The 16,128-nt window shown below is 33.2% G+C and overlaps 1 protein-coding gene across 1 annotated transcript; it reads right to left on the bottom strand.

Moving 5' to 3' along the window:
- Positions 1–1,605: 1,605 nt before the first annotated feature.
- On the bottom strand, positions 1,606–6,541 carry LOC138336382 (uncharacterized). Its single transcript, XM_069285858.1, has 10 exons — positions 6,398–6,541; positions 5,661–5,787; positions 5,260–5,337; positions 4,507–4,629; positions 4,229–4,372; positions 3,990–4,031; positions 3,713–3,763; positions 3,432–3,505; positions 3,068–3,140; positions 1,606–2,945 (listed from the first exon to the last, which is right to left on the bottom strand). The coding sequence occupies exons 2-10, from the start codon at positions 5,778–5,780 to the stop codon at positions 2,583–2,585; spliced, it is 1,068 nt and encodes a 355-aa protein (XP_069141959.1). The 5' UTR covers positions 5,781–5,787; positions 6,398–6,541; the 3' UTR covers positions 1,606–2,582.
- Between the last annotated feature and the right edge of the window lie 9,587 nt (positions 6,542–16,128).

The raw sequence follows: 16,128 nt of genomic DNA, 5'->3' as shown, positions 1-16,128 counted from the left end.
GTAAAGTAAGTAACTTTTGTAACTGAAGAAAAATACTAAATTGTCTACTCCTGTTTTTGAAAGTGAAAAATTACCTTTTGTCAGCGATAGAGCATCTTTAATTAGCACAATTGACATCATTCTCACAAAATAGAAATCCAATTTTGACCTAATTCAAATAATTTTCTAATATCAATTTATCAAATGTTTCTGTCTGTGTTTCTAAATGTACAACGATATTACTAATAGGCCTCATCGCTGAAAGTACATTCTAAACTGAAGCGGCGCAAAACTATGTCACAATGTAAACAATGTCAAAATGTATTCTCACGCCGGTCAGAGGTCAACGTGTAACCAAGCATTTTCATTGGAATTGATCGGAGTTTACTAGTTTCATTGAGGCGGATCGAAGTGAAAATGTAAATATATGGAAACAGATTAAATGTGAAGAATACATCATAACAAGTATACATAGGAAACGCTTAATCTGAGGTTAAAATTACAAATGCAGGGTGCCTCAAGGGTCTGTTTTAGATCCTTTCCTATTCTTACTATACATTAATGCTATTAATGCTAAGACAGCATACCCAACTTTTTCGCAATAATAAATCCTCACAAAATAAAGAACAGAAAATCAATCTTGATCTCTCGTAAATACAAAACCAATTTTGACCTAATTCTGGTAATTCATATTCAAGTATAATTTCACTATTGTATTGATTTTGCTGATAATCATCGAAATCTAGGAGTTTATATCGATTCCGTTTGTAAATCATTCTCTCTAGACGTACATTACGCATAAAATTACAAAATTTCATACTCCACACACATTGCGCTCACATTTCACCATTCTATACGGTAGCTAGATAAGTACATGGGATTACGTAAATAGCTATTGCGTACGAACGCAATACTTTTACCTGTGAATGCGACAGTAGTTTTTAGTGGTATGATGTACTCGCCGGAAAAGTACTATTCAGTTCAAACGTAAAAGTATAACTTACGCACAATCAAGTATTGCGTTAACAAGAAATAAGTATTACATTGTTTACGTACACAGGCAATTTTGCATATTCCAGAGTTATCTGCCCTTGCGGATAGGTATTGATTGTGACATCATGTGTTTTCGAGCGTAACGTCATACTTTTCGGAGAAAACGACGTGAATTGCGTTCACAAACTAATGACGTAACAATCGATACCTACCCGCAAGGGAACTAACTCTGTAATATGCAAAGACGGAATAGTATAACGTTGGCACACAATTACTTTTTTTTCACGTCTATTCCTAGCCACCTTAGATTTGTTGATAGTATATCTAGACCCGAAACAGTAGTCGTGATTGTCTGCATTTTCTACTGTGTGTCCAGATTTCCGAATGTCTGGTGCTGCTAACGAATATTTCACGATGTTGTTTTTTCTTTGTTTATGTGGAAATAATGTGTTTCAGGAGATGTAAACAATTATTTTTCCCAAATCACGACTACTGTTCCTTCACGACAAGTGGTGAGGTCCCAGTAGACTATTATTGTTTCTAAATAATTGAATTATAGCTACGACTTAGTGAAAAAACCATGACACCAAAATAGAAATAAATCAAACATTTATTACACGTTATAATACATCTGCATAGCAGACAATTGAACCATTATAATCAATAGTCAACGTAAATAATATACAAGATACATTCTTACAAACATAATTGACCCTTTCATACCAAATATCACAAGACAGACTGTATTACTGTGATACTCATACCGAGACATTGGCAAGGAAAAGGTGGGGAAATAGACAAACAGTGTATAACTGACGTCACGATTCAGCAGATCCGAAAGTTATGTATCGGGAAAAACATGCAGACAGACAAAATAACAGACAGACAAAAGAACAGACAAACAATCCGATTTAAAATACATCGGACACAAGGATTAAGAAAGAGCTTCCGTCTAATGGCGAACGTTCTGACGCTCAAAACGCTATAAATACCGCTCTGAACGTCAATAACCACCGATCAGACATTCACAAGCTTCTTCCTTACACATAACAAACATGCAAACAGACAAACGAACTGACTAACAATCCGATTGAAAATGCATCGGACAAAACAAAGAAAGAGCTTCCGTCTAATGGCGAACGTTCTGACGCTCAAAACGCTATAAATACCGCTCTGAGCGTCAATAACCACCGATCAGACATTCACAAGCTTCTTCCTTACACATAACAAACATGCAAACAGACAAACGAACTGACTAACAATCCGATTGAAAATGCATCGGACAAAACAAAGAAAGAGCTTCCGTCTAATGGCGAACGTTCTGACGCTCAAAACGCTATAAATACCGCTCTGAACGTCAATAACCACCGATCAGACATTCAACAAGCTTCTTCCTTACATATATATAACAAACATGCAAACAGACAAATAAACAGACACATATAAAAAAAAGCATCAGACAAGCAAGACAAAAAGAAAGAAAGAGTAAAACATTACACGGACAAACATTAAGACTTGTCCTTGAATATCACATCACTACAATCGATCTACACTCACATTCACATCACATTCCTCTTCTATAAATACAAAATATAGTTTTCTGACATTGGTTAATACATTCTTGACCTTTTGCTCGGACTAACATCTTCCACGTCGTCGTAATCGAACGCAATCTTCCGCTTTATCCCCCTATGTATACTGTTGCTATGGTAAGTATAGCCACGCCTACTCTCCATGATGATGTCATACTCCTTCACTTCCGGCGCCGGAAGTATATCACTCAGGTCATTTTCACCAAGAACGAACTGTTTGTCCTGGAGGTCGTTGTTAGGGGACATGATGGCTTGACCGGACTGGTCAGTCTGGGTAGTGTCTGTAGTGGACAGTTGAACTGACCCGTTGTTGCTGCCAGTCTTTAACAATAACGGTGTTGGTTTCTTGGGGGCGTCTTTTATCTTTAGAGTATAATCGCCCTGGAAAGGAAACAAACATCTTTAATTAATACATTCAAACATAATATAGAAAGATAGAATTCATTATAGGAAAAGAAATATGAAATTGATGTCATTCCTTCTATAACAAATCAAAAACTTACCATGAGGTCGAGACTGTAGTCAAAGTCATCGTCAAGATCTATTGAGGTGGGAGACTTCTTGTCATGTTCCACACTGTAAGCAAGCAAATCAACATAGGTAACAAATATTGAACTAAAATTTTGGTTTACTTTGGTGAATAAAACATTCTTCATCAATTCACTTAATATTCCTCAAATGACGAACCAAACGAGAAAAGGATAAGAAGAAAAACCCAGCAAAGAATCTGAATAATTAATATGTATATCCGTAACTCAATTGACAGATTTAAACATTTAAATGTTGTTCAGAAGTAACTAGAAACAGTATCTTCGATATATATACAAGTTCCAAACCCATCCCGACTCCCGAGATCTTGACTCTTACCCAAGAGGTTGGCTGTTTAGATCAAGGCCATTTGTGTGTTCTGCACGGGTTCTACTTTGAAGGGCAGAACTTGTCTTTGAGGAACGAGAGGATAGAGAGAAAGAAGGAAAATAAGATAGAGAGAAAAAGTGAAGGACAACATACATATGTCATTGAAAAGAATGGAAGAAAAGAGAAAGTTAGAAATATGGATACAAAAGAAATACAGTAGATGAAGAAATTAAAGTTAAAATGAAATATTCTCGAACAAGAAATCTGTAAAAAAAAACTTCTATAGATACCTTAGCACTTGTTTCTTTAGTCAGCAAAGTGATCTTTGGAGGAGTCTGTTTCTGTAAAACAAAATTAATTTTACAATTAAGATATGTTTTCGTTTGAGAAGATTGTACACTTGTTTCACGGCTTATACGCGTCAAAAATCAGAAGAGTACATATGTATTTAATATAAACTTTATGTTATTCATTTTTTCCTCTTCATAAGATGAATTACAAAGGTAGCGTCAAGTATCAACAAGATAAAATAGGATTTGGAAACGAGTTTAAAGCAGGTTTGTTTACCTTTAAGAACCCAGCTAGTTGGGAAACGTTGGCTTTTGTTTTCTGTAAAAATAAAATGGCATAATTTAAAAATCGGACCTAAATCATATAAAATAAAACTTTGTAATTAAACATTAAGAAAAAAAATTAAACAGGTAAAGTAATAATTCTAATACATTTGTTAACAACAGTGAGAAAGGACAATAATATACAATCCCTTTATGATGTTTATGTCATTAAAATCATTAAACAGAACTTACCAATCTGTTTGTGGTTTTATCGTCAAATGTCTGTGGCCTTGACCAGTGGAATTTGTCTCCAACTGAAGTCTTGGCACTTGTCTCCGAGACTTTCATAACATCTTTATCTAAAACCTTTTTGATGTTTGATTTTTGGTCATCTTTCTACAAAAAATATAGATTTAAATTTATATAAAAATTTATATATTCAAATTTATATTTACCTGAATATAATGAAATAGAGTTTTGATTTTTAAGTCTACAAGAATGGCATTTTTAAAAACAGATCAGTGTGTTACCTGAACAGACACAGCAGGGCGGTCACGTGATATATCCGCATTCATCGTGTTAGTTTTGTAGGTCGGAGCAGACCCCTGGACCCGACCAATAGAGATGACACTTCTCTTGTGATTATCTTCTTCCTAAAATTAAAACAAATTAAAATTAATATAATACCAACATCAAAAGAAATATTTAGCTTTGGATATCAGCTAGTGTGAGTTTCAAATTTGATATACGTCTTGTCCTTAAAATAGAGAAAAAGTCAAAAAAATACTTTACATTTCTATCATGTTTCTTGTTGAAAGCAACACACCTGTTCAAAACATGCGAAATTATGATTTCTATTCTTGCATATAATTATTTTGATAAGACGTCAATTTACCTGCAACTAAATGTAAACAATTTACCTTTATATACACAGCTACATGTAAACAATTTACCTTTATATACACAGCTACATGTAAACAATTTACCTTTATATACACAGCTACATGTAAACAATTTACCTTTATATACACAGCTACATGTAAACAATTTACCTTTATATACACAGCTACACGTAAACAATTTACCTTTATATACACAGCTACATGTAAACAATTTACCTTTATATACACAGCTACATGTAAACAATTTACCTTTATATACACAGCTACACGTAAACAATTTACCTTTATATACACAGCTACATGTAAACAATTTACCTTTATATACACAGCTACATGTAAACAATTTACCTTTATATACACAGCTACACGTAAACAATTTACCTTTATATACACAGCTACTTGTAACGGAGATGTGGTCGGGATGCTGTTGTTTATTTCTGGTTCCTTTAACTTTGATTCCTACAATCATTAAAATCAAACTAATTAATACTTAAAACATTTATGGCTCTTCATTAAGTTCCATCATAGTAAACGCGCATTTTTTATCGATTATTTATGCACAACATACAAATAAATAAACAAAATATTATTGTGCAAATAAATACAATGTCCCTTTTATGACTGAAAAGCAGGGGACAGAGACATCGCCTTAGCAAACACCCAAACTATTTCAAGTTCATAGACATATATACGTGGGTTGATCTTTTTGCTTACAAATATTTGGATGCAAGTTTCAATTCCTTGCGAAAGCTGATATCATCTCCAAAGAACATTTTACTTACTCTAAGGTTAGGATCGGCTATCTTGACAGTGATCAAGCGACCTTTTTGTTTAGGTGGCAATTGATTGTTGTCCGTGGGCTTTGGTCGCCATTGTCTTTTCTTTATTCTCGGCTGACTCATCGTGGATCTGATATAAAGTGAAAAAATATTTATCAAGAAGTATTTGTAAATTAAGAATAGATATATCCTTAACACGGTGCGAAACAAACAACAGTACAAAAGCTTACAAGTTGTACTCTAATATGTTAAAACTCGTTTATAACGAATATCTGGGGAACAGTGAGATTACTTCGATAATTCGGTATACTAAAGTACATAAAGGATAAAATCTTATAGTGAATGGAAACGATACGTAATATTTACGAATTCGTTCTAAAGGTGTTCGTTATATCGGAGTAGTTTACAGTGAAATCATGATTTTTATTAAACAATTTTATAGATTTTATCGACATCTGAATATTAGTAAATAATACTTCGGACACCATAGGACGGGGGAATATAAACAAAACAGGTTTGCGTTTGGTATTCCAATACACATAAAAAGAATTGAGCAAGAGACATCTGAACAATACCTGAAAAGCGTATCAAAATAAATATTCAGAAAAACTTCCCGTGAATGAACATACGCCACCATTCTTTTTCACTTCCTGATAAAAGTAAAAATAAATAATAAAATGTTCCTTAAAATTCATTTCTATCAAAAAAAAAGCCAAACATAGTGTTACCAGATTACTCACCTTTCTTTCTGTATCTAGTCTTAACCCGAAGGTATGTAAAACTTTAAAAATCTTGAATTTTGCGGGAGCTGCTAATGATATCGTGACCGAAGTCGATTTGTGCGTCTTGTTGACAGGGGATGTCACGTGATATCAACAGATGACGTCACAATGGAGATGACGTATTTCTCTTGTTTCGGACTCACGTGACTTAGGAGGAGGCGACATCATGCGGATAAAAGCATAACTACGGCGGGTAATCAAATTTTTTTTTACATATCTATTTGTGAGAGGACGTAGAGTACAGTACATTTGTATAATTGTCATCGGAAGTTATATTTAACTCATAAAAAAACACGAAAAAAATACCCGATTCAAGATAAAAAACTTTCATGACGATCTGTAGACACGTTTCGTTGTTTTGCCCCCAGACGCAGTGATAGTCAACTCGGTAAGTAGTACGACGGCGGGAAACAGCAGACGACCCGCGTTATGAAAATATACATTTGATTTATTTTAATCAAATTGTTCAGAAGAGGATGAGTGTAGTGCTAATTGTCTAGTGTTATACATATACACATTATTTAAAGGGCCACTACCTTTCCGAAACGGCTTTTAATTTTTGAAATAGGAATGTAAAACGAGATCAATAATTTTGTAGAGTCGCAGGATTTATTAACTATACGTTTACTAGCACACTTATCATCACCTTCAGAGCTGTTTAATTAGAATAAATAAAATGTTAATTTTCATAACGCGGGTCATTTTATGTTTCCCGCCGTCGTTCTAAATGCCGCGCGGTAGTTGACTATCACTGCGCTAGACGGCAAAACAGCGAAATGAATCTCCACTTTTATCGTACATTAGACAGGAAATCTTGCATATGTTTGGTGTTGTAACCTCATCTTAAGCCATCGATATAAATTTTCTTTTGTTATTAATGTTTTAAAAAAACCTTTAAATTTTGCTCCGGAAAGGTAGTGGGCCTTTAAGTTTATGTATTGTCTTAAAGCAAATATTTCAAATGCAAGACGGAAGGCGAAGAAAGAAGAAATAAGTAAACTTCTACCGCCTTAAGACAGAAACTCACAGATATATTAAAGAATAATGTTCTTGCGTTATCAATATCAGAAAAATGCTGGGTATATTATGAGTAGGGTAGAGTGTTTTATAAACATATTTTATTGTAAAATTTTATATACAATGGGATTGAACACAAGTTTTCCAACTTATATGAAACTCTTTCCCGATAAAGAATGGAAAACAAGGACGGAGAAAGAAAAACAAAGAATGTATGAATGTCATTTAGGAAAGGGAAAAATATAGCCTAGCGATTTGGTAATGTTTGGTAAATGGGTATATATAAGTTTTAGATGTTAGCTCAAAAGCCTAATGAAAGAGTAGTGCTTTCAATGTGTTTTGTTTATTTCAAATATTCTTAATACAAAGTATGTACATTCTAACATGTACGGTACACTATAGTCTACTACAGAAATTTATGGAGGACATAGGTTCATGTAATTCTTATATTTTGAGGAAGAGTTCTCATGTAAAATCATTAACATATACAATATTTTGTGTGGTATTATAGTATGAATAAATGGATTGCAATAGAGAATTGTTCGATTGATTGTACCTTAAAGGGACAATTCAGTCTAAAAGAACATTGTATATCGAAAAAAACACAGTTCTAATGGAAATTAGATCAGTCGGTTTTACTGTGATATGCCTGAAAAGCCCATGGTTGTGACATGTGTGTAGATGTTCAAACTCACTCGCTGTCCGCCATTACACTTTGTGGTCGAACTTCTTGTATGCCGAACCCTGTCCCTTGCTCGTAGAGTAATGCAATTTTTGTCTAGAACTGCTCAAATCGGTTAAACAGTAGTGTTTTTACCTTATCAGGTGAGTTGTCTTGCCTAAAAACCATTTTCTTACCTTCTCAGTGGTAATGTAGTTTATTTGTTTATCGTGCGAGACTTTGGCTCGGGTATTGGTACAGCGTCCATATTGCACCTGCTTAATCGTATTGATCAATGATTTGATATTTCAACGATAATAATTAAAATACTTAACAATAATTCAATTTTGCTTGTTACGAGCATTTTCATTGGCTTAAAAATTTACTTTATCAGCCCATAAAGGAAAAAATGGCGTCGCCGTTTGTAACGTCGCTTCTGATTGGCTGAGATGACGGCGTAATAATTTCATAGACAAAAGAGTCCCAAAATGAATTTTAAATGTTGAAGAGATTATCTTTCGTAAATTGAATTATAAGGATTAATTTGAATAGATTTTTTATGTTATGGAGATGTAACACAAAAATCTGAGTGTACTCTCATCATAAACCGCTTCGCGGTTTATTTAGAGTACACTCAGATTTTTGTGTTATATCTCCATAACATAAAAAATCTATTCAAGTTAATCCTTAAATGTCGTGGAATTTGTCAATGTTTTACGTTATATGTTTCATAAGAAATGTAGAACAATACATTTATGCCATATTTTGCTTCTTGGTTATGTAAAAGAATTAGCCTGAGTGAATTGTCTCTTTAATTGATTGATTGATTGATTGATTGATTGAATAAATGAACGACGGAATGAATAAATAAACGTGCGTACGAATGAGTGAACAAATTAATGAATAAACGAATGAATGCGTTTCCGTAGACGTTAACACTCTATGATATTATTCTACATGCACATACATGTACCAATATTTTGCCAATCGCCACTGTCGATCATTAACATGGAACCTTTTACTATTACCGATACACGGATGAACTGTAATTTTCCTTCTCGATACATCTACTTATAGTGTTATACAGAGTTATCTACCATCTACATTCAGAGAAATAACAAGAAAAAAAACTAAAACATAAAAGATGCTCCACCGCTGACAAAAGGTATTTTTTCACTATCAAAAACAGGAGCAGACGATTTGGTATTTTTCTTCATTTACAAAAGTAAGTTACTTAACACCATTACCAACATTGAAAAGTTTGAGCTTCCAATTTTACTTCAAGTCAAAAATATGAAATATGTCAAAAATATGAAATGTAATTAATTGCATCCCGAAAAAATTCCATGGCACTAGTCTACATATCCTATATAGAATGAAGTACTAATTGCGCATGCATGCACCAAAGGCAAAATAAATTATTTTATAGTATTTTTTGTGTCAATTAGACATATATATACACGATTAAACACTAATTATTGTTCAAATGATGAATATCATTTATGCTTGTCGGCGATGGAGCATCTTTAAGAAGAGAAACAGAAATAAATAGGGAGCTTATGAAAATATGAATCTATACTGTCATACAAATTTGCATGGCGTACTCGTTTTCAAACACAGGTGCGCAACGTACCAACGTGTATTCAAAGCCTGATTGGTCTTTCCATATAATTACTCTGGTGCGAATTTAGATTGTTACAGTGTACTAATATTACACTGTACTTTTTGTAGTAAACTCTTACTGTGATAGGTGTATTTGTTTAGAAAATTCCTATATCTGTAGATGTTTTCTTACTGTGATAGGTGTATTTGTTTAGAAAATTCCTATATCTGTAGATGTTTTCTTACTGTGATAGGTGTATTTGTTTAGAAAATTCCTATATCTGTAGATGTTTTCTTACTGTGATAGGTGTATTGATGTTTTCTTACTGTGATAGGTGTATTTGTTTAGAAAATTCCTATATCTGTAGATGTTTTCTTACTGTGATAGGTGTATTTGTTTAGAAAATTCCTATATCTGTAGATGTTTTCTTACTGTGATAGGTGTATTTGTTTAGAAAATTCCTATATCTGTAGATATTTCCTTCTAGGATACGCACTTCAGTAGTACCAGGTTTTTTTTTAAAAGCCCTCCCCCATGTAGCCTCGAAGTATCGACCAATCCTTGTAAATTCTTGCCTCGCATTCCAAACCTTACTTAGTTTATGTGTAACACCGATCACAATTCAATATGTCACACCTGCCTTCGACAACAACAAACTAACAAAAACAATAACAATCTTTTAAACTAACTCTGTAAATATGGCTAATACTACTTGGAGATGAGTACTTACGAGAGACGTTCGAAAATAATTGCTTACTTCTATCTGGGAACTCAAATTTCAAATGAGCCCAAAAATGCTCATTTAATGCCCTCGAAGTACTCCTCGAATAAGTTCGCAGTGGACAAATTAAAAACAATCCTTCGGTTCTTTCTGAGAAAAAGTGTTAACAAGAATCATTCACGAACTAACAGACGGACAGACAACGTTATACAGACAAAATGTGGCTTGATTGTCTGTTCACCATTTGATTGGATGATGATGTGCTGAAATGAGACGGCGTAGTCGGGTGGTTGACAGATAAACAAAATGCTAGCAACGTATATGCTACATGTAGCTATATGTAACGTGAATGTTGCAAAAGTGATGCAATACCAGCGATGGTCGTGTTCAATTTGAATATTTGACAACATGTCGTGTGTGTCGACCATGATTCTACTATAAAAACTCTTAGTGGCTGGCATTTTGTTTACCTCTCAGCTACACGTGTTATTTTAAAAATAAAAACGGAAGCCACTGTGATTGGCTGCCGTTTGCTCAACTAAATGTACACGTATACGGCGGCCATTACAAATGTGTGAAATAGGAGAGTATCAGTAGTATTTCAATGTGCAGAAGTTTTTTTTTAATTTCATAAATGGGATGTAACGTGGGTCAGTGGAGTACATTAGATCCTAATATATATAGGTATGTGTACGTTTTACCTGCATTGCATAGACGATATACAGAACTGTATTAGAAATTAGAAAACCCTAATAAAATAGGCAGGTTTAGAGGACTTAACAACGCCTATCTGGCTTGGACAGTGTCATGCATTGCAATTGTTGATTCAATTTAGTCGTTTAAGTAGCTATATAGGCCAACATTTCCTCATTTGTCCCCTCTTTGAGGCAATAGCCCCACTATATATGTACATGTTTAATACCCAACCCATAAGATTTCTATATACAAAATATGAGCAATTTCAGCAAAGAAGCTTTTATAGAAATACAGCCAATCCGACCCCTTTGCATCCACCATTGAGACAAACCTTCAACGTGTTTTTTTCATAGACGTCTTTGGTAAAGCTTTGATGTTTTGAAATGTATCACTAAAATTCCTCGATCAAATTCAGTTGTCATATGTTCTCATAGAACACTAGATAGGAAAAAGATAGGGGGCCTTCAGATCAAAATCCCACCAGGGGCCATCTAGAAAATCTATATTTATTTAGTTGATGGTTCCATATTAGTCTACAAGATATAACAAATAACACATACACATATATATATATAATGGCATATGATAAAATTGTCACATTTTAATTCACAAAAGACAAAAGAACGAAAAATGTTTTATACATATAAAACATAACAATATTTATGATTGTCAACACTTGTCTTATTCTTAGTAAAAAACAAACTGGAAAAATGTGTACATTGCATTCACCATAGGGACAACAGTTCAAATGGAATGGATTTATATGATACGATCTGAAATGAATGTCCCTTACTTCTGTGTTTTTATGAAATCTGCATTTTGGGTATGTTTAAAGTAACCAAAAATGAATGGTGTTTTTAAACATTCAGAAAACTTGTCATTTTGTTCCATAATTAAAAATATGTGACATTCTATATAACGCTAGTGACATATAAAAACGCAGTGTGCGGATATAACGAACTAAGTTAGAACGATTTTTTATGCATAACGAAAAAGTTTGAAAGTAATAGTACTTTTTAGAGCGAATTTTATTAAATAAGATTTTGTGTTATATGAATTCATATTCATTTCATTTAGTAAATATTTACTCATTTAGTAATATTGCATTCAAATAGCGAATCGCCAATCACTCACTACCCTATCTGTTCATATTTTCAGAAAATGATATGGTTTTAATATGACATATTATATTTTTTTATATTTTCTAAAAATAAAAGGATGCTTGTTTCTGTGTTTATTGACTTTAGGGATCAAAATAATATGTAACCAAATGAAGATAATGTCTATTTTCATTCGTTCTATCGATACAAAGAACTAACTTTTATAATGAATTCGAATTATATGTCCAGGGCCCGGCACCATAAAACTATTCTCAGACAGATTTTTTTACTCAAGTATAAGATTTTACATAGACTTGAGTAAAAAATCTGTCTGAGAAAGTTTTATGGTGCCGGGCCCAGGTCACTTGGAGTACGTTTAAAACAAGAATTTACTATAAGTAATATAATGGATATTTCAAGATGAACAGTTGATATTGTTTAGCACATAATAACATAGGGTAGCAACGAGGAGTCTAACACATATGCATATATATTCTGTTAAACGGATTTACACATGCATATATGATTTTTTTTTTATTTCAGGAAATGGAATTTGAGTATCTGATGGTATACCAACGAGAATTGGGCAACACGTCTACATAATATTATGGAGCGTTTTCCTTATAGAATAATATATACAATATAGTGAGCATACGCATTCAAAGGAATGGTAAGATAATTATATGTAGAAAACTTACATAACTGAATATAAAACAGGTGTATAATTTATATCTATTCAAGTACACTTTTAATAGGTGTATAATTTATATCTATTCAAGTACACTTTTAATAGCGTTTGAAAATAAAGCAATAAGCGTACAAATCTTAACAAAAATAAATTTCTAAAAAATAACACATATTTGTACCTGTTTGTTGATTAAATTTAATGTACAACATTGTTTTCCTGGGTCATTTACATCTAAGTCAACAAAAAAAAAGTGTCAATGTATATGTTGTTAAATCACAGATAGGCTTTTAATATCATTGATAAAAATATAAGGAAAATTTTGATTGATTTTTTTTTTCAATTTATGCATAATACAATGATTTGATTTACATTAAAATGATTGTAATTCAAATGCATGTACATATGTACTTGATATCAAATTCGCTTACGAGAAGAAAAAAATCTCACAAAAATCGCAGATGGAGTTTAAATATCGGGAACAAATCAGGTTAATCACATGGTGATTTCGTCATTGCATATTACACAGTTACCTCCCTTGTGGGTAGGTATTCATTGTGACATTATTATTTTGTGAGCGACATTCGCGTCGTTTTTTCTGAAACCTATGACGTTATGCTCGCACATTCGTGACGTCACAACCATTACCTACACACAAGGGCAGGTAACTCTGTGATAAGGAAATACAGTATCATTTAAACGTCTTTATATTTATTCTGTGTTACGACGTCATAATAGGACGGCGGAGGTACATCCGGTTTCTGTGCACCATGGGAAGGCGGAAGTTGTGCATCACAGGAAGAGTACGAAGGGGGCTCCAAACCATTTTCTGCTGAGGGTGCCGATGGTGAAACTGTATCAGCAAACTCTTTAGGAGGAAAAGAAAATATCATTATTACATGTGGAATACATTTGATATCATAATAATGGACCGCAGAAATGAAGATAAAGATAATGGAACCGCTCAGGGCCCAGTTTCATCAACATTTCTTAACTTTACGGAATCTCTTAACTTCAATTTCCCCATAGAAAAGCATTACAAAAGTTAAGGAAAAAATCTGAAATAGCCTTCCTTAAAATCTGTCATGCTTTCCTTTGGAGAATTTTAAGTTAAGGGATTCTTTAAAAATACTTAAGTATCGATATCACTATTTCAGCGGATTTTCACAAAAGTTTTCACACAAAACTTACTCCATATTCTAGTATTTTTTTTTTTTATTTTCATACTAAATCTAAATTTCTGATTGGCCAAATCATTCCTCACGTACCACTATAATTAATTTTTGTTTGTTTTTATACTAAATCAAACCCTCTGATTGGCAGATTTTTTTCTTCATATACCATGAAGAAAAAATCCGAGAATGGCGCGAAAATCCGACTTATTCATGACGTCACAATAGAGACGTCGACGTTGCGTACAGATTTAGAAAAAATAATCCATTGGAAAATCAATAGAATCGTATATTTAAACGTATTTTATGTTATCAAATAGTCTGAAAAATTAATTATAAGCATTGATGTAACTATTTTTTTTTTACTTCATAGAGGTATGAAAGAAATTTTGTTTGCAAACTGTGTGAATCCGCGTAGCGGATTCAAACAAAAGTTAATTATAACCATATTGATATCACTATTTTTTAAATTCATCGGGTTATGATTTTTTTTTCGCAGCTTTTGTGTGAATCCGCTACTACGCAGATTCACATTTTGTAAACAAAATTTCTTTCATGCCTCGATGAAATTAAAAGACAAGAGGCCCAAGGGCCTAAACGGTCATATGACTACCTTGGAAATAATCGTATCGGAAATTAATTATAGTGTCATAGTATCCATTTTCAATTTGTGATCACCCGTAGATGTTACAACACTCTGTCAGGACCATGTCAGGGTCAGATGACCTAAAAAGTAACATTAATGCTTTAATAGGAATATAGGTATATTCAGAGCAGTATTACCTAAAGATGCTAGCGAATCCAGACTAACTGTACGATCCAACTCTGTTAAATTATTTAACTCCACAGTAACATATGTACTTATTCCGGTCGTTGCTATAGTATTCTCTGTATCCTGCCTGTTCATAGAATGTCCAGTGTCCCTGGTGGTGCTCACAGTTCTTCTGGTGCTACTAAAGTCTACCATATCACACAATCTCGATAGGCACCCGCTCACGGCACTAGACAAGGCGTCGCATGCGCCACTCGAGGCTTTGGACAGCGCTTCGCATGCTTCACGACAGGGCATTCCAAGTTCCTGGTAGCATTTTTTGCAAATTTGGAAAAAAATGCAAGTGACACAACCGAGGAAAACAAATCCAATCACACCTCCGATGATGTTGCCGATAAGAGTTACTGGAAAAAAAACATCAAAAATTAACAAATTAGTTCAATATACCATAGACAATAGGTCTTTCAATAAAAAATCAAACAAAACCAAATGTGTTAGTAAAATGAGACATGCAAGCAAACCAAATATTGACATTTACTGTAGGTTAGCTTAGTTTTGCGATGACTTTATTTCACGTTTCCATACTTTTCGACTTTTTTTACAACTATTTAATATCATTAAAGTCCAATCGCCCGCAAAATTAAATCATCCACAAAAATAAATTGGTTTACAGTAAGCTTTGTATACAACGTGCGTATAACAGCAAACGTACAAATTTTTGCGGTAAACTTATTTTATCGCTTTAGCGTCGATAGCTTTCCGCTAATTCATTATTGTATCCACTACCCACTAAAATAATGTATATTTTACATCAGCAATGGACACTGTGTGTAACCCCAATCTAATTAAGAGTATATTTGTATGGTTAAATAATATATAAGATTAGAACTGTATGGTTAGGGTTCAACTCCACTTATTTTTATACTCCACAATATGCTCCAATACAGGTGCGTATTATAGAGCATTGGGTAGCACCCTAGTCTTAATTAGATTATACGAGATCTCATCGTTGTGATAATATCTTTTAAAGTTTAGAGGGAAAACTTCAGAACACGTTAATAATATTATAGGTAAGAGGGTTTTTTTCAATAAGCTAATATTATAACAGGTAAGAGTTTTTTTTATTACTTTTATTTTTTCATTGTCATATGAATCAAATCTGTCAGATGAAAATTACAATTTAACTGTACTGGGTGATAGAAGTTGAATATGTAATTCGTATTTTAACATTCACAATCGTACGAGTGATATATTAAACTTTG

This window comes from Argopecten irradians, chromosome 12, assembly GCF_041381155.1.
Source record: "Argopecten irradians isolate NY chromosome 12, Ai_NY, whole genome shotgun sequence".
Lineage (NCBI taxonomy): Eukaryota > Metazoa > Mollusca > Bivalvia > Pectinida > Pectinidae > Argopecten > Argopecten irradians.
The sequence above is the reverse complement of the archived record's forward strand: the minus strand, read 5'-3'. Positions and strand labels throughout refer to the sequence as shown.

What these genes read in the sequence shown, in the direction of transcription:
- LOC138336382 (XM_069285858.1), bottom strand. Translation starts at nt 5,780, where the DNA reads ATGAGTCAGCCGAGAATAAAGAAAAGACAATGGCGACCAAAGCCCACG. An exon ending in CTAAAGAAACAAGTGCTAAG is followed by an intron (nt 3,506 to 3,712) that starts GTATCTATAGAA and finishes CGTTCCTCAAAG; the next exon opens with ACAAGTTCTGCCCTTCAAAG. An exon ending in ACTACAGTCTCGACCTCATG is followed by an intron (nt 2,946 to 3,067) that starts GTAAGTTTTTGA and finishes TTTCCTTTCCAG; the next exon opens with GGCGATTATACTCTAAAGAT.